The following is a 26,877-nucleotide window of genomic DNA, read 5'->3' on the forward strand; positions in this document are numbered from 1 at the left end:
GAGAGAAGGTCCAATCTACAGGGTGATCCCTCTTGAGCGGTCCAGTGCAGCGGGCCTCCTGGATCAGAGAGAATAATTAATTATTGTTAATATCCCACGGGTTGGCGATTATATGTGTTCGGGCCGTCCTCGGTTATCCAACGGAATCCGTTCTGGGAGTAGCGTTGGATTTTGAAACTGCTGTAAAGCGAGTCCCATGTTAGTCAGTGGCGGTGAGCGTCGGATAATGCATTCCGGCGTCGAAAAACGGCCCATAGGGTGGCATTGTAAAGCGTTGGATATGCCATTCGTTGTAAAGTGAAACGTTGGATAGCGAGGACTACCTGTACTGGTGGACATCCATCAAATCAGTGAATTAATAGCCAAGTCAACACACCATCACCCAGCTCCCACATTAATGCCTCATCCATATCATATGTCCTCCTCCATTTGGAGTTATCAGTATATTGATCGGTTAATGATCTCTTCCATCTCATTATTGATGTTAACGTATGTTTTTATTTTGTTGTGCTACATGTATTATTAATATGAGACAGGAATGATGTAGCCTATTATAATCAATTTATTCAATGATAAAATAGTAGTTGTACAGAGGGGTCTGTATCACTGCACACCGTTTCATATATATCTTGATTGCTGGTCTACACGCACGCACGCGCCACTGAGTGTGAAGCAGGGGAACCTGGTTCATTTCCTGGTGTCGGCTCCTTGTGACCTTGGGCAAGTCACTTTATCTCCCTGTGCCTCAGGCACCAAAAACATAGATTGTAAGCTCCACGGGGCAGGGACCTGTGCCTGCCAAATGTCTCTGTAACGCGCTACGTAAAACTAGCAGCGCTATACAAGAACATACTATTATATATATTGTGATACCATCACTGTTCCTCTAGGTGCTGGAACAGGGCAGCTAGGGAGTGTGTCAGCTCTCAAGGTGTTAATCTTAGAGAGAGAGAGAGAGAGAGTGTGTGTGTGTGTGTGTGTGTGTGTGTGTGTGTGTGTGTGTGTGTGTGTGTGTGTGTGTGTGTGTGTGTGTGTATTGTGTGAGTTATTAATTTATTATATATATTTAAAATTAAAAAAACCCACATATTGTGTAAAAAGAGTTTACAGAGTTTAGAGTTTACTCTACTACAGGGTTCCCAAACTTTTTTTTCAGTGACCCGGTTATTTTTGAACTTCTCCTTCGTGACCCACTAAAAATGTTATCGCCTATAGGCCTGCACAGACACACACAGCACTGATACACACACACACACACACACACACACACACACACACACACACACACACACACACACACACACACACACACACACACACACACACACACACACACACACACACACACACACACACACACACACACACACACAGCCACTGATACACACACACACACAGCCACTGATACACACACACACACACACACAGCCACTGATACACACACACAGCCACTGATACACACACACAGCCACTGATACACACACACACACACACACACACACACACACACACACACACACACACACACACACACACACACACACACACACACACACACACACAGCCACTGATACACACACACACACACACACACAGCCACTGATACACACACACAGCCACTGATACACACACACAGCCACTGATACACACACACACACACACACACACACAGCCACTGATACACACACACACACGCAGCCACTGACAGACACGCAGCCACTGACAGACACGCAGCCACTGACAGACACGCAGCCACTGACAGACACGCAGCCACTGACAGCCACGCAGCCACACAGAGACACTGCTACACACACACACACACACACACACACACACACACACACACACACACACACACACACACACACACACACACACACACACACACACACACACACACACACACACACACACACACACTGATACAGAGGGGGCCAGGGACTGGGTGGGTGGGTGGGAGTAGGGGGCCAGGGACATTTGGGCGTAGGGGGCCAGGGACAGGGTGGGTGGGTGGGAGTAGGGGGCCAGGGACTGGGTGGGTGGGTGGGGTTAGGGGGCCAGGGACTGGGTGGTTGGGTGGGAGTAGGGGGCCACCCTCCGGTGTGGGTTGGTGGGATTAGGGGGCCAGGGACTGGGTGGGTGGGTGGTAGTAGGGGGCCAGGGACTGGGTGGGTGGTAGTAGGGGGCCAGGGACTTGGGAGGAGGGGGCCAGGGACTATGGGAGGAGGGGGCCAGGGACTGGGTGGGCGGAGGGGGCCAGGGACTGGGTGGGTGGGAGGAGGGGGCCAGGGATTGGGAGGGTGGGTGGGAGGAGGGGGCCAGGGACTGGGTGGGTGGGAGGAGGGGGCCAGGGACTGGGCTTGGAGGGGGCCAGGGACTTTGGGAGGAGGGGGCCAGGGACTGGGTGGTCGGGGGGGGGGCAGGGACTGGGTGGGTGGGAGGAGGGGGCCAGGGACTTTGGGAGGAGGGGGCCAGGGACTTGAGGAGGGGGCCAGGGACCTTAGAAGGGGGCCAGGGACTTAGGAGGGGGCCAGGGACTTGGAGGGGGCCAGGGACTGGCTGGGTGGGTGGTCGGAGGGGGCCAGGAACTGGGTGGGAGGAGGGGGCCAGGGACTAGGAGGGGGCCAGGGACTGGGTGGGAGGAGGGGGCCAGGGACACTTGGGTGGGAGGGGGGGGCAGGGACACTTGGGTGGGAGGCAGTGACTGGGTGGGTGACAGTGACTTGGTGGGTGGGAGGCAGTGACTGGGTGGGAGAGAGTCACTGGGTGACAGTGACTGGGTGGGGTGACTTACCTTGCCGCCGGACGCTTTCCCCTGCTGCCCCCGATATCCCCTGCTGCCCGGGATGGGAGGTGGGCTTGGGGGCACGGGAGATGGGCTCGGAGGGGTGTGCCATGGGAGGTCAGCTCGGGAAGCTGGCCGCGGGGGGAAGCGGGCCACAGTAGGAGCTGGTACTTCCTCCTCCGTCCCACGTTGGGAGCGGGGGGGAGGAAGGGAGCGGGGGGGGAATCGCCGCCATTTTTTTACCTTGAGCGGGGGGGGGGGGGGGGGGGGGGGGGGGGGGATGGGGGAGACACCGCGCGGCCAGCCTCGCTGCGACCCGACAATTTTGTTGCCGTGGCCCGGTGCCGGGTCGCGACACACCATTTGGGAAACGCTGCTCTACAACATTAAAATGTTCCAGTGCTGTCAGCTCCTGCTATGTGAACCTGCTCATGCAAGACACAGCGGTAAGAGGACATGAGGGACGGGAGGAAGAGAGGATAGGAACGGAGGGGGGAGAAGAAAATGGAAAGGGATAGTATGTGTGAGGGAGGAATTATCTATTAACATTGTGCACACACGCACATCACATAAACACACACATACATACACACACACACACACACACACACACACACACACACACACACACACACACACACACACTGCAGACACTGAGCAGTAGCGGCGCGAAAACATCGTTTTCACAGTCTTCCCCCTGTCGGCCGGCTCCACGCTCACTGCCGTGCGCACGCGGCCCTAGCATACAATGGCTGGCTAACCACAGCCAATTATAAGTGCTGGCTAACCACAGCCAATTATAAGTGCTGCGCGCGCGCACGGTGCAGCAAGCGCGCCCACTATATTACGGGCCTAACAGATTAGCAAAACGCTTTATTATTGTGTGCAGAGCCTGTATACATTGTTGCATATGCCAGGGCACGTTTTGGGGTGTGGGAACCAACTTAACTGGCCATCCAACAAGTGAGGGCGACAGCTACGGTGTAGTTAGCTTTCCCAAAAGGGAATAGGTGTTCTTTTTATGTTTTGTTTGGACTTAAAGGGCCTGTTGGTGTATGATTTAATCCCTCTAAATAAACCTCATATAGAGAAATACAGTGTTTCCCGCCTTAAATTGGGATAAAAGAGACTGCAACGTGGTGTGGAAATCACAAAAAATATATGTGTGTTTAATTAGCGCTGAAGTTTAATTTAGCGTTTAATTAGCGCTGTTGTGCCTGAGGTGTGGAGGGGTAAAGTACGGTAAGTAAGGTCACAAGGAGCCGACACTGGGAATTGATGCAGTTTTTGTCCCACTTCAAAGGACAGTGACGTTACGCTTTGCAATGCGTTGCTGGCCTCTCTGGACACTAAACGGTTAAGCAGCAATTGCCCGCCAAAGAGGTCCGTCTCGTGCAAGAACCTAGAAAGGGCTCTGGTTCTGTCCACCACACTTTCATTCCAGTGTCCCCCTCCCAGAAATATGGCATTGTGTGTGTGTCCCCCCCTGTTATCTGGCAGGACGATGAGCTATGCCAAGTGCCTGCCCTGGCTCATCTCTCGCACTCCCTACACTCGCCCGGCCTGCGTAACCCTCCTTGGATTTCAACTCCAAACATGGATATCCATTTGGGGTCACACTTCAAGCTGTCGCCAGGAGATCCACATTCCGCACTACTCCCAGCCTGCTGCCTGTGTGCGGGGATTGTACATTTGTCAGGGGAGGGACGGGGAGAGAGGGAGCAGAAAGAAGGGAAGGTTGTAAATGCTGAAAGAGGGAGAGAGAGGGGGGGGGGACAGAGAGAAAGAGGGGGTTAGAGAGTAAGGGAGGGGGGGAGGGAGTGAGAGAGAGAAAGGGAGAAGAGGGGGGATAGAGAAAAGGAGACGTGAGAGAAAGGGGGAGGCAGTGAGAGGGGGAGAGAAAGGGAGGTAGTGAGAGAGAAAGGGAGAGGGGATAGAGAGAGAGGGGATAGAGAGAGATAGGGGGTGAGAGAAAGGGGAGAGTGGGAAGCAGTGAGAGAGGGCGAGACAGGGGTGAGAGGGAGAAAGGCAGTGAGAGAGAGTTATTACAAAGTGAAGCAGAGGTACAGAGAGTGGGGACAAAGGACAGGAAATCAGTGAGTAGGAAGAAGAGGAATAAAGAGGAACTTTTAATGACCGGTCCTGCTTTAGAGAACATGCTGGGCTCTGGCGTGCTTAGTAATATTTCCGTAGCCCTGTGTGGATTCTGAAGGCCAGGCGGAGCTGCTAGTCCTGTCTCTGGCTATTTGTGCCACATGGAGTAGCAGGGATATTTCCTGGAAGGACCTGTGTCTGTCGCTTCGCTATCTGATTTTGGACCAGTATCCCACGTGGAGTCAGGACCCGGAGAACCTGGGGTATCTCAGGCGATATATACAGCCTGTATAACAGGTAAGAGCTGGGGTATCTCAGGCGATATATACAGTCTGTATAACAGGTAAGAGCTGGGGTATCTCAGGGCGATATATACAGCCTGTATAACAGGTAAGACCTGGGGTATCTCAGGGCGATATACACAGCCTGTATAACAGGTAAGAGCTGGGGTATCTCAGGCGATATATACAGTCTGTATAACAGGTAAGAGCTGGGGTATCTCAGGGCGATATATACAGCCTGTATAACAGGTAAGACCTGGGGTATCTCAGGGCGATATATACAGCCTGTATAACAGGTAAGAGCTGGGGTATCTCAAGGCGATATATACAGTCTGTATAACAGGTAAGAGCTGGGGTATCTCAGGGCGATATATACAGTCTGTATAACAGGTAAGAGCTGGGGTATCTCAGGGAGATATATACAGCTTGTATAACAGGTAAGAGCTGGGGTATCTCAGGGAGATATATACAGTCTGTATAACAGGTAAGAGCTGGGGTATCTCAGGGTGATATATACAGCCTGTATAACAGGTAAGAGCTGGGGTATCTCAGGCGATATATACAGCCTGTATAACAGCTAAGAGCTGGGGTATCTCAGGCGATATACACAGCCTGTATAACAGGTAAGAGCTGGGGTATGTCAGGGCGATATATACAGCCTGTATAACAGGTAAGAGCTGGGGTATCTCAGGCGATATATACAGCCTGTATAACAGGTAAGAGCTGGGGTATGTCAGGGCGATATATACAGCCTGTATAACAGGTGAGACCTGGGGTACCTCAGGGCGATATATACAGCCTGTATAACAGATAAGAGCTGGGGTATCTCAGGCGATATATACAGCCTGTATAACAGGTAAGAGCTGGGGTATGTCAGGGCGATATATACAGCCTGTATAACAGGTAAGAGCTGGGCACGTTAAACGAATTCCACTGCTGCCACTCATGCCAACGCCTCTGGTCACAAAGGGGTTCAAATGTCCACCCTCGGATCTGTATTTCCCTTTAAGAATTTGCCACAAGCTTCACTATGAAATCCTCCAGTGGGTTTAAAACTACAGATTGCTAGGATATCGTTTTTGCTGGGCTCCGGAAATATGGCCGTCATTGTGAAATTTTTAGCAAAAGCCCAAATCACATTTTTTTTTTTAACATAAAAAATATCTTGCATTCTATGGGACTTTTCTCTTTGGTAAATCTGGTGCTGGGTTTTTTTTTCTGACACAATTTTTCCGTACGTTTAAAGCGGGAGACTTTGATACATAATAGAGATCTTGACTAAATAAGGTTTTTAAAAAAAATATTGTTTTACACTAATTCTTGTAATATTTTCAGTATACGGTTATGGTAACGGAAGGGAAGTTATATACAATGTGAAAATGGACAGTCTGCACTTTCAATGGCGTTTTGGTGCTAAAAATAACTTGCGTTTAGGAATCCGATTGGTTTTGGATTTGTAAAAAAATGATGAACAAAATTCAAAACGAGCTGGAGATTTTTTACATTTTTGGGGGGAAATTCAAACAATTGCGCATAAGTTTCAGAATGTTCCATTCGCAAAACCCCCAAAGCTCACCCAGTTTATTAAATAAATCTATTAACACACATTCCCAGCGAGCTCAAACCCCTACACCCACCACGTCATGAATATATATTTATGTAAAAAAAAAAAAGAGTGCTACTGAGCGTGGCAAATGTATACAACAAAAGACAGAGGTGCCCAATGCTACAGCCAATTGACAAAACATATATGGTAATAATTATAAAGTTTAAATACTTCAATAATAATAATAATAACTTGGTTATTTAGTTAAACCCTTTGGACAAGGCGTCGTAAGCCTGCATACCATGCCCAGTAGCACTCTTTTTTGACATACATACAGTATATATTCATGATTTGCTGGGTGGGGGAGTTTGAGCTAACTGGGAATGTGTGTTAATCAATTTCTGACTGGTAACAGTTGTATGGAGGTAGGTGGCACCTCCCCCCAGAGCTCGCCCCTCCCCACCTTTATAACTTGGGAGGTCTTTTCACTTTGCTGCAAGAACAGGACTCACTGCAGTTCCTTCCCCTCATACAGAGGTAAAAGGGGAGGGTTCACAGTGTAGTGTAGGACCTGCATTATTGGTTATACCTTGACGTTTGGTATGCAGGCTTCCGACGCTTTGGCCAAAGGGTTTAACTAAATAACCAAGTTATTATTATTATTGAAGTATTTAAACTTTATACTTATTACCATACATGTTTTGTCAATTGGATGTAGCATTGGGCACCCCTGTCTTTTATGAAATAAATCTGTCTGGTGTTGGCACATCTTTGGGCTTGGATGTTACACGTGCCCACAAATTTGACTCGGACATCTGAACGAACCTCGAATGCGCCAGAGAAACCAGCAATCGTTATTCTGTTTATTACTTCTGACATAAATCATTTGAATCTATTTAACACAAACTCCTGGCTGCAAAACTCTGGCCCAAAAGAGCACCAGAATTATGAAAGAAAATGACTCCTTTTGAAATCAGTTGGAGTTTTTGCCCCTGTTTTGCAGTTGGGACACTTTAGTAAGTAGTTGTATATCAAACCAAATAAATTCTTCTGCTCTGGGGACGGTGAACAGATGTCTCCACCTTAGGGATATTATATATGAATGGGGTTACTCTAGGGTAATGAAGCTGTTTTTTAAAACAAGAAATAGGTAGGTACAGAAAGTAACGTTCGGATATTCAGGGAGGCACAGCGAGGGGGACAAACCTTTATATTAAGAAGCTCTATATAAGCATGGATTGTTCATTTAAAGCAGTGGTTTCCAACCTGTTTTGGTTAAGGAACCCTATAATTATATTGTGACGTTCTGTTGAACCCCAACCATCTCTAATAGCGCGTCTGAGATCAGATGCATTGTAAGGAACCCCAACCCTCTCTAATAGCGCGTCTGAGATCAGATGCATTGTAAGGAACCCCAACACTCTCTAATAGCGCGCCTGAGATCAGATGCATTGTAAGGAACCCCAACCCTCTCTAATAGCACGTCTGAGACCAGATGCATTGTAAATTCATCTGTATTTGTGCAATTTTCAAATGACCTGAAAATTGCAGGGAACCCTTTAGGGGTGCTCAGGGAACCCACGGGCTCATAGGAACCTCTGTTCAAAAACACTGATCTAAAGGTTTGTGTATATACACCCTCGCTACATGTGGTTAAATGGGCATTTCAACGATTTTAGACATAATTCACTTGGAACAATGGTGAGGTGACCAGCCTGGAATGGTTTAAACTCCCTACCCACCTACTCCCAGATGATCTGCTAATGGCAAGGTATAAAATACATGTATATTTGCAAGTCGGAGAGTCTTCCTCCGTGAAAATGGAAGCGAGAAGCCAGGGGAACTCGTCTCAGAGGACAAGGTAACACAGTAATAAAAACAAGAAGTTAGGACTTTCCAAATCTGGGGTTATCTTGGTGTTGTGGGCAGACTAATCGTATATGTCACCAACACTCTAATTTATAGGAAATAGTAGAAATAGTTAACGACGGGAAGGCCATTGTGCAGCATGGTACAAGTAATACAATGTGTTAGAATGAGAATACGTTGGTTCTTAGTGAAGACGATATATGCTGATTGTGTATGTGTATTTTTGGTGGAACCTCAGCAGCTCTCCGGTAATTTATAATACAATTGCACCGGGTGAGGTTATCATCCCACATGGATCTAATTAAACTTTATTTTTATTATAAACACATAAAGGGATGCTTTTATCTGTTTTAAATAAATGTTACGTTCTATATTATACCCCAGAGTGCACTTATACTGCTACTTTCCTTTCTATTGATTTTTGTTTTTGAACATACATGTAGCAAGAAAAGCACTTTTCTAAAATGACATACGTTACATGCAACAGAAAGATGTGTTATGGTGCTGACGTTTCTGTCACAGTGAAAGCCTTCATCAGAGGGAACTTGGCCATCTCCTTTCTTCTTGTTGTCTTGACCGTGTGGCCCATTCTTACTTCCCCAGTTGTCGTTGTCCCGGCCCAAGTGACAGAAGAAGGATGATGGGCAATAGCACAGTGCTGGAGCAGATCCTGTATACCTCCCCTCAGTGTGTGGGCTGGAACACCACTAAGGAGGGGGCCCTGTACCATCTGGCCTCTTTCATCTTCCTATTGGCTTACATGGGTGGCAGCGGCATTTGCGGCTGCATCTACATCTTCTTGCTGCTGGGCGCCGGCTTCGTGTGCCTTGCCGTGTGGGGCTGGCTGACGGCCTGCGGTTTGGACATCTTCATATGGAACTTGCTGCTGGTGACCGCCTGCGTCGTGCAGATAGGCCACCTCCTGTTCCGGATGCGGAAGGACTCGTATGGGGAGGAGTATGATGCCTTGTTCCGCACCTTGTACCAACCCCTCCAAGTTCCCATGCCCGTCTTTAAGGAGATCGCTCACTGCAGCGGGTTGCAGGTCCAGGCACTGGACAGAGACCAGAGCTACGCCCTAGAGGGGAAGACGCCCATTGACCGCCTGTCTCTTCTCATCTCTGGGAGGTGGGTGCTGTTCTATAGGGGCTGGTACTGTCCTAATTGAGGATGGAATTTGGGTGCTTTCCTAGGACAGCAGAGGTGCCTCACTAGGGTGCAGGATTGTTTAGTTTCAGGTGGAATGCATGTTGTTCCATGTGAGATAGGTGTCGTGTTAGGGGGGAGGGTGTTTTCATGTAGGAGAGCGGTGCTGGAAGATGTCCTCTCAGAGGTGGATGCTCTCCCATGGGTCTCAATCTATGGGAGGTGGTTACTATTCTGTGAAAGGTGGGTGCTACTCTGTGGTTACTGTCCAATTGGTGCAGTACCATTGGAGGCTCAGTACAGGAGGTGCTTCCGTACAGTAGGCAGGTCCCGTTCAATGAGCGGTGTTTGCTGTCCCATGGCTGTCAACGTATAGGAGTTCGGTGCTGTCAAAAAATATGTAGGTAATTTTAGAGTGCTACAGCAGCCTCCCTCTCTCCCCAGCACAGAGGGGCAGCAGTCGACCCTCCCTCTCTTAAACCCTTACCCTAAAAACCATAATCCGTTACCCTAACCGTAACCCTCTGCCCTAAAAACCCTTACTCTTACCTTAACACCGTACTCTAGAAACCTTCACCCCAAATGCTAATTATCCTGGACACAACACCTGTCTCAGATGCCAAAAAGGCCAACTGTCCCCAGTGGCTGAACGATGGCTAATAGTCGCTTTCCGAATGCAGGGGGTTAAGGAGCGCGGCAGTATGCACCAGCATTAGGCTGCATCATCTGTGCCGCTGACCGCGCTTGGCGTGGTCAGCACAATGGAATGGGGAGGTGTCCGGCCACACTCACACGGTGTGCGCGCCTGTACGCTCGCGGGCGCTAGGCGCTTGCAGAGACAGATTAATTTGTCTTTCAGGCACGCTGAGGGGTCACATGATCTCTTCAACCAATCAGCTTCAATCAGTGCTCAACTACGCCCCTTCCCCCCCCCCTTCCGCTCGCGCATAAAAAAATCTATGCCGGACAGCTGAGCGCTCATCCTTGGAGAGTTGGTAACGTCACCGCTCAAGCCTGAGCGTGGTCAGCGCCAGCGGAGACTCGGCCTTAAGCATCTGACCGCCAGGTGGGGGGAGGAGCTCCTCCACACAGCTGCAGCGTTCATTCTGCGTGCGCACGTTACACGGTGCGGCCCTTTCAGGGCTCCGGGGCTGCACACGAGGCCCGTGAAGTTTTTAATGTTGACCTCCGCTGAGGTAGAGCGAATAATAATGGGTGTCGCAGCCCCTCAGCCGGCCCTCAGCCCCACCGCCGGCCCTCAGCCCCGCTGCCCCCCCTCAGCCCCGCAGCCGGACCTCAGCCACACAGCCCCGCCGCCCCCCCTCAGCCCCGCCGCCGGCCCTCAGCCCCACCTCTGCCCCGCCACCGCCCCCCTCAGCCCCGCAGCCGGACCTCAGCCACACAGCCCCGCCACCCCCCCTCCACCCCGCCGCCGCTCTCAGCCCCGCCGCCGCCCCTCAGCCGCCCTCAGCCCCGCCACCGCCCCCCCTCAGCCGGACCTCAGCCACACAGCCCCGCCGCCCCCCCTCAGCCCCGCCGCCGCCCTCAGCCCCGCTGCCGCCCCTCAGCCCCACCGCCACCCCTCAGCCCCGCCGCCACCCCTCAGCCCCGCCGCCGCCCCTCAGCCCTGCCGCCGGCCCTCAGCCCTGCCGCCGGCCCTCAGCCCCGCCGCCCCCCTTAGCCCTGCCGCCGCCCCTCAGCCCCGCCACCGCCCCCCCTCAGCCCTGCCGCCGGCCCTCAGCCCCGCCGCCGCCCCTCAGCCCTGCCGCCGGCCCTAAGCCCCGCCGCCCCCCTTAGCCCTGCCGCCGCCCCTCAGCCCCGCCACCGCCCCCCCTCAGCCCTGCCGCCGCCCCTCAGCCCCGCCGCCGCCCCTCAGCCCCGCCGCCGGCCCTCAGCCCCGCCGCCCCCCTCAGCCCCACCGCCGCCCCTCAGCCCCGCCGCCGGCCCTCAGCCCCGCCGCCGGCCCTCAGCCCCGCCGCCCCCCTCAGCCCCGCAGCCGGACCTCAGCCACACAGCCCCGCCACCGCCCCTCAGCCCCGCTGCCACCCCTCAGCCCCCCTCAGCCCCGCCGCCGGACCTCAGCCATACAGCCCCACTGCCGGCCCTCAGCCCCGCCGCCCCTCAGCCGGCCCTTAGCCCCGCCGCCGCCCCTCAGCCCCACCGCGGCCCTCAGCCCCGCCGCCGCACCGCAGCCCCGCCGCCGGCCCTCAGCCCCGCCGCCGCCCTCAGCCCCGCCACCGCCCCCCCTCAGCCGGACCTCAGCCACACAGCCCCGCCGCCCCCCCTCAGCCCCGCCTCCGCCCTCAGCCCCGCTGCCGGCCCTCAGCCCCACCGCCACCCCTCAGCCCCGCCGCCGCCCCTCAGCCCCGCCGCCGGCCCTCAGCCCCGCCGCCCCCCTTAGCCCTGCCGCCGCCCCTCAGCCCCGCCACCGCCCCCCCTCAGCCCTGCCGCCGCCCCTCAGCCCTGCCGCCGGCCCTCAGCCCCGCCGCCCCCCTTAGCCCTGCCGCCGCCCCTCAGCCCCGCCACCGCCCCCCCTCAGCCCTGCCGCTGGCCCTCAGCCCCGCCGCCGCCCCTCAGCCCTGCCGCCGGCCCTCAGCCCCGCCGCCCCCCTTAGCCCTGCCGCCGCCCCTCAGCCCCGCCACCGCCCCCCCTCAGCCCTGCCGCCGCCCCTCAGCCCCGCCGCCGCCCCTCAGCCCCGCCGCCGGCCCTCAGCCCCGCCGCCCCCCTCAGCCCCACCGCCGCCCCTCAGCCCCGCCGCCGGCCCTCAGCCCCGCCGCCGGCCCTCAGCCCCGCCGCCCCCCTCAGCCCCGCAGCCGGACCTCAGCCACACAGCCCCGCCGCCGCCCCTCAGCCCCGCTGCCACCCCTCAGCCCCCCTCAGCCCCCCTCAGCCCCGCCGCCGGACCTCAGCCATACAGCCCCACTGCCGGCCCTCAGCCCCGCCGCCCCTCAGCCGGCCCTTAGCCCCGCCGCCGGCCCTCAGCCCCACCGCGGCCCTCAGCCCCGCCGCCGCACCGCAGCCCCGCCGCCGGCCCTCAGCCCCGCCGCCGCCCCTCAGCCGCCCTCAGCCCCGCCACCGCCCCCCCTCAGCCGGACCTCAGCCACACAGCCCCGCCGCCCCCCCTCAGCCCCGCCGCCCCCCCTCAGCCCCGCCGCCGCCCTCAGCCCCGCTGCCGGCCCTCAGCCCCACCGCCACCCCTCAGCCCCGCCGCCGCCCCTCAGCCCCGCCGCCGGCCCTCAGCCCCGCCGCCCCCCTTAGCCCTGCCGCCGCCCCTCAGCCCCGCCACCGCCCCCCCTCAGCCCTGCCGCCGCCCCTCAGCCCCGCCGCCGCCCCTCAGCCCCGCCACCGGCCCTCAGCCCCGCCGCCCCCCTCAGCCCCACCGCCCCCCCTCAGCCCCGCAGCCGGACCTCAGCCACACAGCCCCGCCGCCGCCCCTCAGCCCCGCCACCGCCCCCCCTCAGCCCCGCCACCGCCCCCCCTCAGCCCTGCCGCCACCCCTCAGCCCCGCCGCCGCCCCTCAGCCCCGCCGCCGGCCCTCAGCCCCGCCGCCCCTCAGCCCCGCTGCCACCCCTCAGCCCCCCTCAGCCCCCCTCAGCCCCGCCGCCGGACCTCAGCCATACAGCCCCACTGCCGGCCCTCAGCCCCGCCGCCCCTCAGCCGGCCCTTAGCCCCGCCGCCGGCCCTCAGCCCCACCGCGGCCCTCAGCCCCGCCGCCGCACCGCAGCCCCGCCGCCGGCCCTCAGCCCCGCCGCCGCCCCTCAGCCGCCCTCAGCCCCGCCACCGCCCCCCCTCAGCCGGACCTCAGCCACACAGCCCCGCCGCCCCCCCTCAGCCCCGCCGCCGCCCTCAGCCCCGCTGCCGGCCCTCAGCCCCACCGCCACCCCTCAGCCCCGCCGCCGCCCCTCAGCCCCGCCGCCGGCCCTCAGCCCCGCCGCCCCCCTTAGCCCTGCCGCCGCCCCTCAGCCCCGCCACCGCCCCCCCTCAGCCCTGCCGCCGCCCCTCAGCCCCGCCGCCGCCCCTCAGCCCCGCCACCGGCCCTCAGCCCCGCCGCCCCCCTCAGCCCCACCGCCCCCCCTCAGCCCCGCAGCCGGACCTCAGCCACACAGCCCCGCCGCCGCCCCTCAGCCCCGCCACCGCCCCCCCTCAGCCCCGCCACCGCCCCCCCTCAGCCCTGCCGCCGCCCCTCAGCCCCGCCGCCGCCCCTCAGCCCCGCCGCCGGCCCTCAGCCCCGCCGCCCCTCCGTGCCATCCCACAGTGTCTCAAAGCTGCAATCCCAGTTCCTTGTTCACTTGTCGGTTATTACTGTTTTACGTTACCCGCCCGGGGGACGCATATTTGCTTCTGTAGCCCTTTTTCTGAACCCTCCCAAAGGAACTACTGGTCGCTGTACAACACCTGCGGCTCCAGGAGATCTGAGCCTCCGCTAGCTGGGAGCCTGGGGTAACACTCATACACTTACTTAGCGCAGCGCCTCCACTTACCCAGGATCCCCGTGATGTGAGATTCCCCTGGGCTAGAAATACTTCAACACACATATGTAGGCAACCAGTTTTACTATATGATAATGCACGGAACCTTATCACTCTATATTATAGCAATATAACCTTAACGTGTAACCTTAGTGGCTCGGCCATTCATCAGGAGCAACGTCTCCATCCCCTCACCGCGTGCCCCACACACGTGTCCATGTACAGTATTATTGGTATAGGCTCAGTTCTTTAACCACTCGCTCAGTGTTCCTAAAGAGTTACGCCTAAGGCGGGATCAGCGCCTGTTGACCGGTATTGGTGCACTTGTTGTTATAGTACCTTCCGGTCACGGCGGTGACCGGTACCTCTTCGCAAAGGGTCAGATGAATCAGCGGTCTGCCTCCTGGGTCTCAATGTCCAGCCGTCTGGTCCCAGACGACTCGCCAGCAAACCTGCTCCACACGCTTGTCGCTTTGTCCCTCGCTGTCTACACAGTAAGGGTGATGCTCGCTATCACTATGGGTGTCCCTGCAGCACAGCAACCTTCAGTGACTTCAGGGAACACTCCTAGGGGCATACGGGGTAGCCTGTCTTATGCAGGTGGGTCACTGACCCCCTGCACCCACATTACCTCTCTCTTCACCTCCCGGATCCCCTCTGACTACTCAACCGAAACCTGCAGCAACCGCACTGCACACACACTGAACCTGCAGCAACCGCACTGCACTCAACCGGTACCTGCAGCAACCGCACTGCACACACACTGAACCTGCAGCAACCCACTGCACTCACTCGGTACCTGCAGCAACCGCACTGCACACACATTGATCCTGCAGCAACCCACTGCACTCACTCGGTACCTGCAGCAACCGCACTGCACACACATTGATCCTGCAGCAACCCACTGCACTCACTCGGTACCTGCAGCAACCGCACTGCACACACATTGATCCTGCAGCAACCCACTGCACTCACTCGGTACCTGCAGCAACTGCACTGCACACACACACTGTGCCTACTTGTCAGCGCTCACAGCCCTACCAGCCGTGACACTGACAAGACTGCACACTCACACCTAAGGGCAGGGTCCCTAACCTAGAGGCCGTTCCTCAGTACCTACCCCCTACCCTGGTGGGGATTGGGGCCTGCCTGGGATCTGGGGAACTACCTTACCTGGTGTAGGAGCCACTTGCTCCCTACACCCTTCCTTCCCCTTCCTGCTCCCAGCTCCAACTGCCAAACGTGGTCCCCGCAACATTGTAGCCTTCCTCCACAGGAGAAGCTGCAAAACCCTATTTGCTGGCTGGCTGCACGTGATGTGGGTGAAAGGGCAATCCCCAGAGGCTGCTGGGAATTGTAGTCCACTCAGGACCTCATTAGCATTGGGATCGCGTGCGCTACCCTTACTGCGCCTGCGCGATCCTGTAATGGCTACCGCGGTGGTTCTACGCATGTGCGACCTCACGCCAACCTTAACATTGCCGCCGGCACTCCTGGCACTGTACAGCGCGTGCGCGACTACACTGCGCAACCGCGAGCAGACACAATGGCGGCCCCCGCTAGTCGGGTGCGCCGCCGAGGCTCCGAGGACTCGGAGCGCTCCCTGCTCCGGCCCCCACCCTCGCGTTGTGCCGGCGGGTCCGTCGCTGCCTCCGGTGGCACCCGCGACCGCTCAGCACTTAGTGAGGGGGGTCTCTGGGACCAAAATAAGACCGGGGCTACACTTCTGTAGCACCAAACAAGAATACTCATAGAAAAAACAATAAAAGAACAGAAAGAAGGGACTCAGTGTGCATTTTATTTATTTATACCATGTGTTACCAGGCAGTGATACAGTGAGAGTTACATCTCGTTCTCATGTATGTCCTGGGCACAGAGTTAAGACAAATAATACATGGTTACAGATACATAGTTACATAAGTGAACAGGATATACATTATATACAAGACATTGCATGCACAGTTAGATAATATATATTATAAAGGGAGCAGGTTAACCTGCCTGACCCCACCCCTTTGTTACAAGGAGCTAGCGGGCCAGGACAGCGCCCCTGGTTGGATTTTTTTGGGTGGAGGTTGTGTTTTTTAATAGGATTGAAGCAGGGGGTTTCCGGAGCTGAACCACGGTCATTTCAGTGCCGGGGACACTTTGCTTCCCGAGATCCCTCCGTACGGGGTGCCGGCTAGGCTGTGTGTGGCTAACATAATGGCGGTTTCAATGTCCCACGTCACTCAGGCCAATAGGAAGCCCTGACGTCATCCCTTGGGGCTTCCGATTGACCTGCGTGACCGGGACATTGAAATCTACGGCTACAGGCCTCCCCTACGGAAGGTAAGTGTCTCACAGAGCAGGGGGTCCCCAGAGCTGAAATGAACGCGTTGCAGCTCTGGCGTATTTGAGCGCATGCGTTCCTTAATGGAAGAACAAATCAAAGCCAGTTACACAAACACTGTGCAAACTACACAAAGTAATAAAACCAAAGAGAACGGAGATGCCGTGGTTTTGGGCCACACCCATATCGACATATGGTAGTTACATTATCAAAGGACCATTGACCCCGTTCTAAATATAATATAGCCTCAAATTCCCTAAAGCAGCTGTCCCCACCCCAAAAAAAAACTAAAAATGAGGTGATAAGGTCACTTCTGGACCGTTCGTGCTGTGCTAATCTATTCATAACCTTTCATTTTCCCCAAATATATAATGCAGAGTTTTCACCTGTTTATTATTTCTCTGGCACCCTGGCAACTGCAGTTGTATTAATGGTAACGTAACTGAAGGGTGCCGGCTGCAGTGACCGTGCGTGCTGTGTCTTTCCCGCAGGGTGAAGGTGAGTCTGGACGGTCAGTTCCTGCACTATATCTTCCCGTATCAGTTTCTCGACTCCCCTGAGTGGGAATCTCTGCGCCCCTCGGAGGAAGGGACCTTCCAGGTAAGGTCACAGACTCAGACCCTCCAACTGGGCACCGTACCTGTGTTTTTTATCCTAAGCTTATTGAATTGCAGCTGCACCTACTGCACCTATATCTGCCAGGGGGTGAAGCTGCCAGTGCCTTCTGCGTCCATTGGCAAAGGTGCAAACCCACATGGATAACCAAAAAAAGCCAACATTTTGTGAAGAATGTAGCAATCTAATGCACTGCCTTAAACATATGTAACCGTGCTTAAAGCTGAAAGTGTTTTCTTTCCCCTTATCCACCCTGTCTTTATCAGAGAGCTGATAAGGGGAGGGGGAGAGAGAGGGGCTTTGCCCGTGCAAAGTCTCAGCTCACCGTGTTTATAAACTAACTAAACATGATTTTAAAATACTTATAGGTGTTAGATTTTGGAAAAAAAGACATGAACCCCCCAGATGTGACCCCTTAAACATGTCACTGTCATTACTTCACTTTGGTCCCCAGATGGAACGACGCTTAAAAGCTTGGAAGTTTCATCTATTGTATTCATTCTGTTCTTACTGCTTGCGTCCTTGCTGCTTGCGTCCTTGCTGCTTGCGTCCTTGCTGCTTGCGCCCTTGCTGCTTGCGCCCTTGCTGCGTGCGTCCTTGCTGCTTGCGCCCTTGCTGCTTGCGTGCTTGCTGCTTGCGTCCTTGCTGCTTGCGCCCTTGCTGCTTGCGTGCTTGCTGCTTGCGCCCTTGCTGCTTGCGTCCTTGCTGCTTGCGTGCTTGCGCCCTTGCTGCTGCTTGCGCCCTTGCTGCTTGTGTCCTTGCTGCTTGCGCCCCTTGCTGCTGCTTGCGCCCTTGCTGCTTGTGTCCTTGCTGCTTGCTGCTTGCGCCCTTGCTGCTGCTTGCGTCCTTGCTGCTTGTGTCCTTGTTGCTGCTTGCGTCCTTGCTGCTTGCGTCCTTGCTGCTTGCGTCCTTGCTGCTTGCGCCCTTGCTGCTTGCGTCCTTGCTGCTTGCGTGCTTGCTGCTTGCGTCCTTGCTGCTTGCGCCCTTGCTGCTTGCGTGCTTGCTGCTTGCGCCCTTGCTGCTTGCATCCTTGCTGCTTGCGTGCTTGCGCCCTTGCTGCTGCTTGCGCCCTTGCTGCTTGTGTCCTTGCTGCTTGCGCCCCTTGCTGCTGCTTGCGCCCTTGCTGCTTGTGTCCTTGCTGCTTGCGCCCTTGCTGCTGCTTGCGTCCTTGCTGCTTGTGTCCTTGTTGCTGCTTGCGTCCTTGCTGCTTGCGTCCTTGCTGCTTGCGCCCTTGCTGCTTGCGTCCTTGCTGCTTGCGTCCTTGCTGCTTGCGCCCTTGCTGCTTGCATGCTTGCTGCTTGCGCCCTTGCTGCTGCTTGCGTCCTTGCTGCTTGCGCCCTTGCTGCTGCTTGCGTTCTTGCTGCTTGCGCCCTTGCTGCTTGCGTCCTTGCTGCTTGCGTCCTTGCTGCTTGCTGCTTGCGTCCTTGCTGCTTGCGACCTTGCTGCTTGCGTCCTTGCTGCTTGCGTCCTTGCTGCTTGCGTCCTTGCTGCTTGCGTGCTTGCTGCTTGCATCCTTGCTGCTTGCGTCCTTGCTGCTTGCGCCCTTGCTGCTTGCGCCCTTGCTGCTTGCTGCTTGCGTCCTTGCTGCTTGCGTCCTTGCTGCTTGTGTCCTTCCTGCTTGCTGCTTGCGTCCTTTCTGCTTGCTGCTTGTGTCCTTCCTGCTTGCTGCTTGCGTCCTTGCTGCTTGCGTCCTTGCTGCTTGCGTCCTTGCTGCTTGCGTGCTTGCTGCTTGCGTCCTTGCTGCTTGCGTGCTTGCTGCTTGCGTCCTTGCTGCTTGTGTCCTTCCTGCTTGCTGCTTGCGTCCTTTCTGCTTGCTGCTTGTGTCCTTCCTGCTTGCTGCTTGCGTCCTTGCTGCTTGCGTCCTTGCTGCTTGTGTCCTTGCTGCTTGCGTCCTTGCTGCTTGCTGCTTGGGTGCTTGCTGCTTGCGTCCTTGCTGCTTGCGTCCTTGCTGCTTGTGTCCTTGCTGCTTGCGTCCTTGCTGCTTGCGTGCTTGCTGCTTGCGTGCTTGCTGCTTGCGCCCTTGCTGCTTGCTGCTTGTGTCCTTGCTGCTTGCGTCCTTGCTGCTTGCGTGCTTTCTGCTTGCGCCCTTGCTGCTTGCTGCTTGGGTGCTTGCTGCTTGCGTCCTTGCTGCTTATTAAAACCCCCCCGGCGCTCTTTGAAGAGCCCTGCTTTGGATACCGCACGCAGGCCTGGTCAACCTTATTCTGTGTCTATTGTACATATTTAGAGCAAGCTCCGCACCTGGAATCATTACCTACTTCTTCAGTCGGATGAGCTCTTCCAGAGCAGGATAATAACCGGGGGCGTCGAACTCATCTCATATAATGAGCCCGGTTAGATTTCGTAGATTTAATTTGGGCCTCACGTACCCTACATGCTCAGAATCCGCATATAACACATAGTAATGCGGCTGTTTGCTGGATGTCGGTATTAAGCTCGGTCTTCCATATCTTTCTCCCTCTCAGTCACTTCCCTGCCTTGTCTCGCACTTCCCACCCTTCTCTCTATTCCTCCCCCTCACTCTCTTAATCCCCCCCACACACCCATTCTCAATATCCCCCCCACACCCATTCTCAATATCCCGTCCACAAACACTCAATTTCCCCCCCACGCACTCTTAATATCCCCCCTCACACAGACCCACTATCCCTCCCCACACACTCAATATTTCCACCACACACACTCAATATCCCCCACACACGGACACACACTCTCAATATCCCCACATGCACACACACACTCAATATCCCCCCATTGCACACTCTCAATATCCCCCCCACACACTCTCAATATCCCCCCCACACTCTCAATATCCCCCCCACACTCTCAATATCCCCCCTATGCACTCAATTCGCCCCCCCCACACACAATCAATATCCCCCCCACACACACTCTCAATATCCCCCCCACACACTCAATATCCCCTCCACACACTCAATATCCCCCCACACACACTCTCAATATCCCCCCCACACACTCAATACCCCCCCCCACACAAAATCAATATCCCCCACACACACTCTCAATATCCCCCCCCACACAATCTCAATATCCCCCACACACAAACACACTCTCAATATCCCCCCACACACACATACTCTCAATATCCCCCCCACACACTCAATATCCTCCCCCCACGCACTCAATTCCCCCCCCCACACAATCAATATCCCCCCCCACACACTCTCAATATCCCCACACACACACTCTCAATATCCCCCCCCACACACATACTCTCAATATCCCCCCCCCACACACTCAATATCACCCCCCACACACACACACACACTCAATATCCCCCCCATGCACATACTCTCAATATCCCCCCCACACTCTCAATATCCCCTCCACACACTCTCAATATCCCCCCCACACATACTCTCAATATGCCCCCCACACACTCAATATCCCCCCCCCCACACACACACTCCATATCCCCCCCACGCACATACTCTCAATATCCCCCCCACACACACACTCAATATCCCCCCCACGCACATACTCTCAATATCCCCCCCACACACACTCAATATCCCCCCCATGCACACACACTCAATACACCCCCCCACACTCTCAATATCCCCCCCACACTTAATATCATCCCCCCACACACTCAATATCCCCCCACACACACTCTCAATATCCCCCCCACACACTCAATACCCCCCCACACACTCAATATCCCCCCACACACTCAATATCCCCCCCCCCCCACACACAGACTCAATATCCCCCCACACACTCAATACCCCCCCACACACACTCAATATCCCCCCCACACACTCTCAATATCCCCCCCACACACTCAATATCCCCCCCACACACTCTCAATATCCCCCCACACACTCAATATCCACCCCCACACACTCAATACCCCCCCCACACACACTCAATATCCCCCCCCACACATACACTCTCAATATCCCCCCCCCACACACACTCTCAATATACCCCCCCACACACTCTCAATATCCCCCCCACACACACACTCTCTCAATATCCCACCCCACACACATACTCTCAATATCCCCCCCACACACACACACTCTCAATATCCCCTCCACACACACACACACTCTCAATATCCCCCCCCACACATACTCTCAATATCCCCCCCACACATACTCTCAATATCCCCCCCCACACACACACACACAATATCCCCCCCACGCACATATTCTCAATATCCCCCCACGCACACACTCAATATCCCCCCCCACACACACACTCTCAATATCCCCCCCATGCACACACACTCAATATCCCCCCCACACACATACTCTCAATTTCCCCCCCACACATACTCTCAATATCCCCCCCCCACACACACACACACACAATATCCCCCCCACGCACATACTCTCAATATCCCCCCCACGCACACACTCAATATCCCCCCCCCCACACACACTCTCAATATCCCCCCACACACACTCTCAATATCCCTCCCCACACACTCTCAATATCCCCCCCACACACACTCTCAATATCCCCCCCACACACACTCTCAATATCCCCCCCACACACACTCTCAATATCCCCCCACACACACTCTCAAAATCCCCCTCACACAGACTCACTAACCCCCATCACACACTCTCAATATCCCCCCCCACACTCTCAATATCCCCCCCACACACACTCTCAATACCCCACCCCACACACACACTCAATATCCCCTCACACACTCTCAATATCCCCCCCCACACACACTCAAAATCTCTCCTCACACACTCTCAATATCCCCCCCACACACACACTCTCAATATCCCTCCCCACACACTCTCAATATCCCCCCCACACACACTCTCAATATCCCCCCCACACACACTCTCAATATCCCCCCCACACACACTCTCAAAATCCCCCTCACACAGACTCACTAACCCCCATCACACACTCTCAATATCCCCCCCCACTCTCAATATCCCCCCACACACACTCTCAATACCCCACCCCACACACACACACACTCAATATCCCCCCCCACACACACACTCAAAATCTCTCCTCACACACTCTCAATATCCCCCCCCCACACACACACTCTTAATATCCCCCCACACACTCTCAATATCCCCCCTTCACACTCTCAATATCCCCCCCCCACACTATCTCAATACCCCCCCCCCACATACTCTCAATATCCCCCCCCCCACTCTCACTTTCATTTTACATAGGAAGAATTTGGTTTTTAGAAACGCGTTGGCGATGCCGGTCCGATCACGATCGCCCTAATGTTTAATCCGCTTACATTTTTAGAACAGTGCTACTTTTTATAAGCCCCATTCGATCCCTGTTACAAACTGACCCCCTTCCTTTCTCAGGTCACCCTGACGGCCGAGACAGACAGCACGTACATCAGCTGGCCCAGGAGGAAGCTCTACCTTCTCCTGTCCCGGGAGAGGTACATCGGCCGCCTCTTCTCGGTCCTCCTCGGCTTCGACATCTCCAAGAAACTCTACGCCCTCAACGACAAGCTGTTCGCCAAGTTCGGTCTGCGCTTCGACATCCGCCTGCCCAGCCTCTACCACGTGCTGGGGCCGTGCTCCGAGGGGGATATCGGCCCTCTGGCCGAGCCCCTGGCTTCCCTCCTCCCGCAGGCCCCTCCGCCTATACACAAGGTGGCGCCGGTTCTTCCTCGCCAGCCGCCCGGCACCAGGGTTCCCCGGCCCGAGAGCGGCATTCTGGGTGAGGACTCCACCAGCCTGGTCCTGGAGGATTTTGCCGAGATGCCCGGTTCCTATATGGAGTATGTGAGCGAGAGGGAGTATATGAAGTGAGAGGGGTCGAGGCGGCCGGTATGGGAGTGCCCCGTAAGTACCCACCCTGCCTGCCCGGCCATGGGAAGCGTGCGGTGGCTTACGCCTGCATCCACTAGTTTAACCCTTTTGCTGCTGTCAGACGGGTACGCAGTGGAATAGGAGATGCTTTAGCTGGTTGGAAGTGTGCGGTCGTACTATATATGGCAGCACGTTAAGTCTCGGAGAGCGGTAAGGTAACTCTCTCGCCGACTTACAGTCTACCCAGCTCCCTTTCACTTTGTTGAAGAAATGTCTCATTTCTCTACTTTGTCCCTTAAAAAAATCCCCAAGTGCAAGTCAACGGAAGACGAAGGGATCTCCCACCTTGTCCTACTAAATCTCCTTGGCTTATAATTACGGCATGTGGCTGCCCGGGGTGCTGGCATGATCTAACGGGAACGTTCCAGGGTTGAGAAAAGCTGGAAGCTGAGTTTTACGTATGACGCTTACTGCATGCCTATCTTATTATCTGTTAACCCCCCATGTTAAACCAGCCATCCCAACCAATGTTTATTTGGTAATGTTGTCAGAACCAGGGGGTGCATGCGACACACACCGCCTCTCCGGCAGAGGACACAAAGAAACAAAAGGGCTTCACACACGCTGACCAAACGGTTGGCTGGATTCGTTTGGCAATTAGGGTTGCCAGGTTTCCAGTATTGAACTGGGTTGTCCTGTATTTGGACACTCTGTCCAGTAAAAAATTAGAGGTAATACTGGGCAGTATGTGTATACCGGTATTACCTCTCTGGACATAGTGACCTGACTGCTTGGGGGAGACCTCTGGATTTCCCCTAGGGAGAGAGCAGGGCTGTTTTGCTTGGGGGCTGGGCAGCTTCCGCCATCCTGATTGGCTGCTGCTGGGTAATGCAGCTAATCAGGAGGAGGTGTCGGGAGCCTGGGGGTGGGGTAAATGAGAGGAGGAAACAGCATGGAGCAGTGAGAGGGTGTGTGTCGAGCGTGTTGCAGTGGTGAAGATATTGCTCAAACCCCAAAACAATTAATATACATAAAAACCAGGTGCACGGGGAAATATATATATAGTAGAAAGCACAAGAACAGTGAGCGAGGTCACAGCAGTCCCCTTAGAGACGCACTCATGGTACATTAATGAACAAATATACAAAGGGATATAATATCCGCAGAAGGACTAAGATATCCAACTCGACTAGTAAACTATGGAGGCAGAATGTCTAGACTGCTAAAATAAAAAAATAATAAACTTTAAATATTATGCAAATAGCAACGCCGAAACACAGGGGATAAAGTATGCAAAAAGTGTATTTAAAAATGAAATAATATAAATCCCCAGGTTGGGAACAAGCGATGGAGGGAAGGTAGTAGTAAGGAATAACTGATCAAATGTGACAACAGTCTGGATAAATATCAGCACAAATACCCTTCCTTAAAGTATAGTTACTAAATGACTGAATAGTCTGCTGCAGTGCTTGGACCTCGCTGGATTGTATCACACGGAATCCCAAAAATAAGCTGGTGTTAGTCCGCAGGGTGCTGGTCAGTGAGAGCTCTCTGCGGCATATATCAGTGTGGCAGCTAATCACAGCAGCCTGTATTTATGAAGCAAGTATTTATTCCGTGAGTGTCACGGTGACAGTGGCACCACTGATAAATAGTCAGATATAAGTCATGACATGACTAATAGGGAAAACCCAGTATACAACCGTGACTCTCGTTGAGGCTAGAGCGCTACCATCCTCCATACACCGTCCCGCTCGTGGGCATCCCCAGCATGACGCCCCCCATACCTCTCAACCTCTCTCCCCCTTCCTGTCCAATTTATCAATGGATGGTTTCCTAGAGATTTTACCTATTGGGCAGAGGAAGTGCAGAGTAAGAAAACCCACTCAGAGACAGTTCTCCTCGTCCTTTTGTCTTTGGTGCTTTGTATCCACCGCCAGCTTCACAATGCACAGCCACACACGTGCGCCACTAAGGAGGAAATGTGAATGGACCCGCTGGTTCTCCGCTTCCGTAACCTGGGCTTTGCTGTGCAGGCAGAGACAAGGCAGCAAGTTAGGGGTTCGCATGGTTACAACACAAAACGGGGTGTTGGCAGGATGATAGCTGTCATGGTTATCTATCTAATAATATATATCTTTTTAAATAATACAATTTGCGTGTGTGTGTATGTATGTGTATCTACCTCTCTCTATCTCGATATGTGTGTGTGTGTGTGTGTGTGTGTATGTGTGTATAGCCCTGGTAGGTTTGGGGCTATTATTCTGTCCTCCTTCTGTGCAATAATCCCTGGTAAGGGCAGGTTTGCCAGGAGTTAAGATGGGTTCTCCCCACTCACTGCAGATCAGTGGCAGAGAAAGCAGTGCAGTCAGGCCTGTGTCCAATAAGGGACGGGGGCGGGCTCTTGTTGTATCTGTCTTAATGATCTGCATTTCCTGTATTGAGTCAGTTGCTCCTACCCTGAGAGGAGCTGAGTATTACCTAACCAAGCTGTCAGGGACCTGGCAGGCTTGAGGCCCTCCCCTTGGGAGAGGCTGGTAGACTTTTCCCACTACTCTGATAGGGGGTAGTGGAAGAGCTAGGCCTGCTTCCAGGGCCCTGACTGGGAGTGAAAGGCCAGGGTCATCCTGAGGGAGAACTCCTGAGAAGTACTGCTGTGACTGTGTATGCTGTACAGTGTGCTGCAGAGGAAATAAAGTGTTCCTGATTATAAAGAAGCGGTTGTGAGACTGGAATCTCTCATCCCTGAGTGGGACTTTCTATTCCAGGGATTCCACCCCATATCCTGGGGCCTGCAATAGATGGAGGCACTGTCACCGTGAGTACGTACTGGGTATGTCCCCAGAAGCCTGTCCTGACCTTCCCCATAATAACATCAAGCGGGAGACTCAGGAGTCCTGTAAGCCAGCAGGTGCGCCACACTATTATGCCTTGTAACCAGAGTAGCATTTCCCTTAGGAGACCCTATTTTCGATTGGGTGGGGGAATACCCGTTACATGTGTATGTGTGTATGTATGTGTATCTACCTCTCTCTATCTGTGTGTCTCTCTGTGTGTGTGTATGTGTGTGTATGTATGTGTATCTACCTCTACTATCTGTGTTTCTCTGTGTCTCTGTGTGTGTGTGTGTGTGTGTATGTGTATCTACCTTTCTCTATGTCGATGTGTGTGTGTGTGTGTGTGTGTGTGTGTGTGTGTGTGTGTGTGTATGTATGTATGTGTATCTACCTCTCTATCTGTGTGTCTCTGTGTGTGTCTCTGTGTGTGTCTCTATCTGTGTGTTTGTGCGTTCTGTTGAAAACATTGACCTGCCTCTGGAACAGTGGCCACCCAAATTCCCAGATACCCCACCACACGACTTCTTCTTGTGGGGATACCCCGAGAGCCTCGTGTTTGTACCACTTGTTCCTCGCAGCCTGGAGGAAATGAAGGAACGCATTGTGGTTGCCAATTCAACCATCGACGGTGATATGCTACAAAGGGTCTGGGAGGAAATATTAGACAGGATTGGTGTGTGCCGTGTGACACGAGGGTGCATAGTGAGCATTTGTAAGATTATAGAAATAACTGCGATAGTTCCTTTACACATTGGTTTTGACTACATGTTCATATATAACCTAGCTACTGAGTAATACATTTTTGAAAGTGTTAAATTCTTTTTTTCCCGTGTGTGTGTGTGTATCTATATATATATATATATAGATAGATATATATAGATATAGATATATATCTATATATATATATATATATATATATATATATATATATATATATAGATATATATATATATATGCAAATATAACTATGCTCATCTGCATGTCTTAGGCAGGTCTGCAACCCCGCCTTTCCCCATTATCACCCAGCATACAGCACTTCCACTGCAGCAAGGGATTCTGGGAAATGACATGCAAATGAGCACACAGTGTCACTTTTTGCCTCAATAACCATTTTTAACAT

General features: G+C 54.3%; 1 protein-coding gene across 7 annotated transcripts in view; it reads left to right on the forward strand.

The window, feature by feature from the left end:
- The first annotated feature begins 4,782 nt into the window (after nucleotides 1-4,782).
- Nucleotides 4,783-26,877, forward strand: part of POPDC2 (popeye domain cAMP effector 2) — a 28,960-nt gene continuing 6,865 nt past the window's right edge. Inside the window, exons 1-5 of one of the 7 annotated variants that reach the window (XR_012800091.1) lie at nucleotides 4,783-5,176; nucleotides 9,179-9,703; nucleotides 17,014-17,122; nucleotides 22,465-22,953; nucleotides 25,689-25,831. Coding sequence is in view for 5 of the 7 variants with exons in the window: in XM_075592919.1 (XP_075449034.1) it covers nucleotides 9,213-9,703; nucleotides 17,014-17,122; nucleotides 22,465-22,920 (1,056 nt within the window). In the remaining 2 variants the exon portion in view is untranslated. Of the gene's footprint in view, nucleotides 5,177-5,983; nucleotides 6,017-6,043; nucleotides 6,064-9,178; nucleotides 9,704-17,013; nucleotides 17,123-22,464; nucleotides 22,954-25,688; nucleotides 25,832-26,877 lie in introns of those variants that run through there. The other 6 variants (XR_012800092.1, XM_075592919.1, XM_075592924.1 and 3 more) reach the window with 6 other exon arrangements.

This window comes from Ascaphus truei, chromosome 3, assembly GCF_040206685.1.
Source record: "Ascaphus truei isolate aAscTru1 chromosome 3, aAscTru1.hap1, whole genome shotgun sequence".
NCBI lineage: Eukaryota > Metazoa > Chordata > Amphibia > Anura > Ascaphidae > Ascaphus > Ascaphus truei.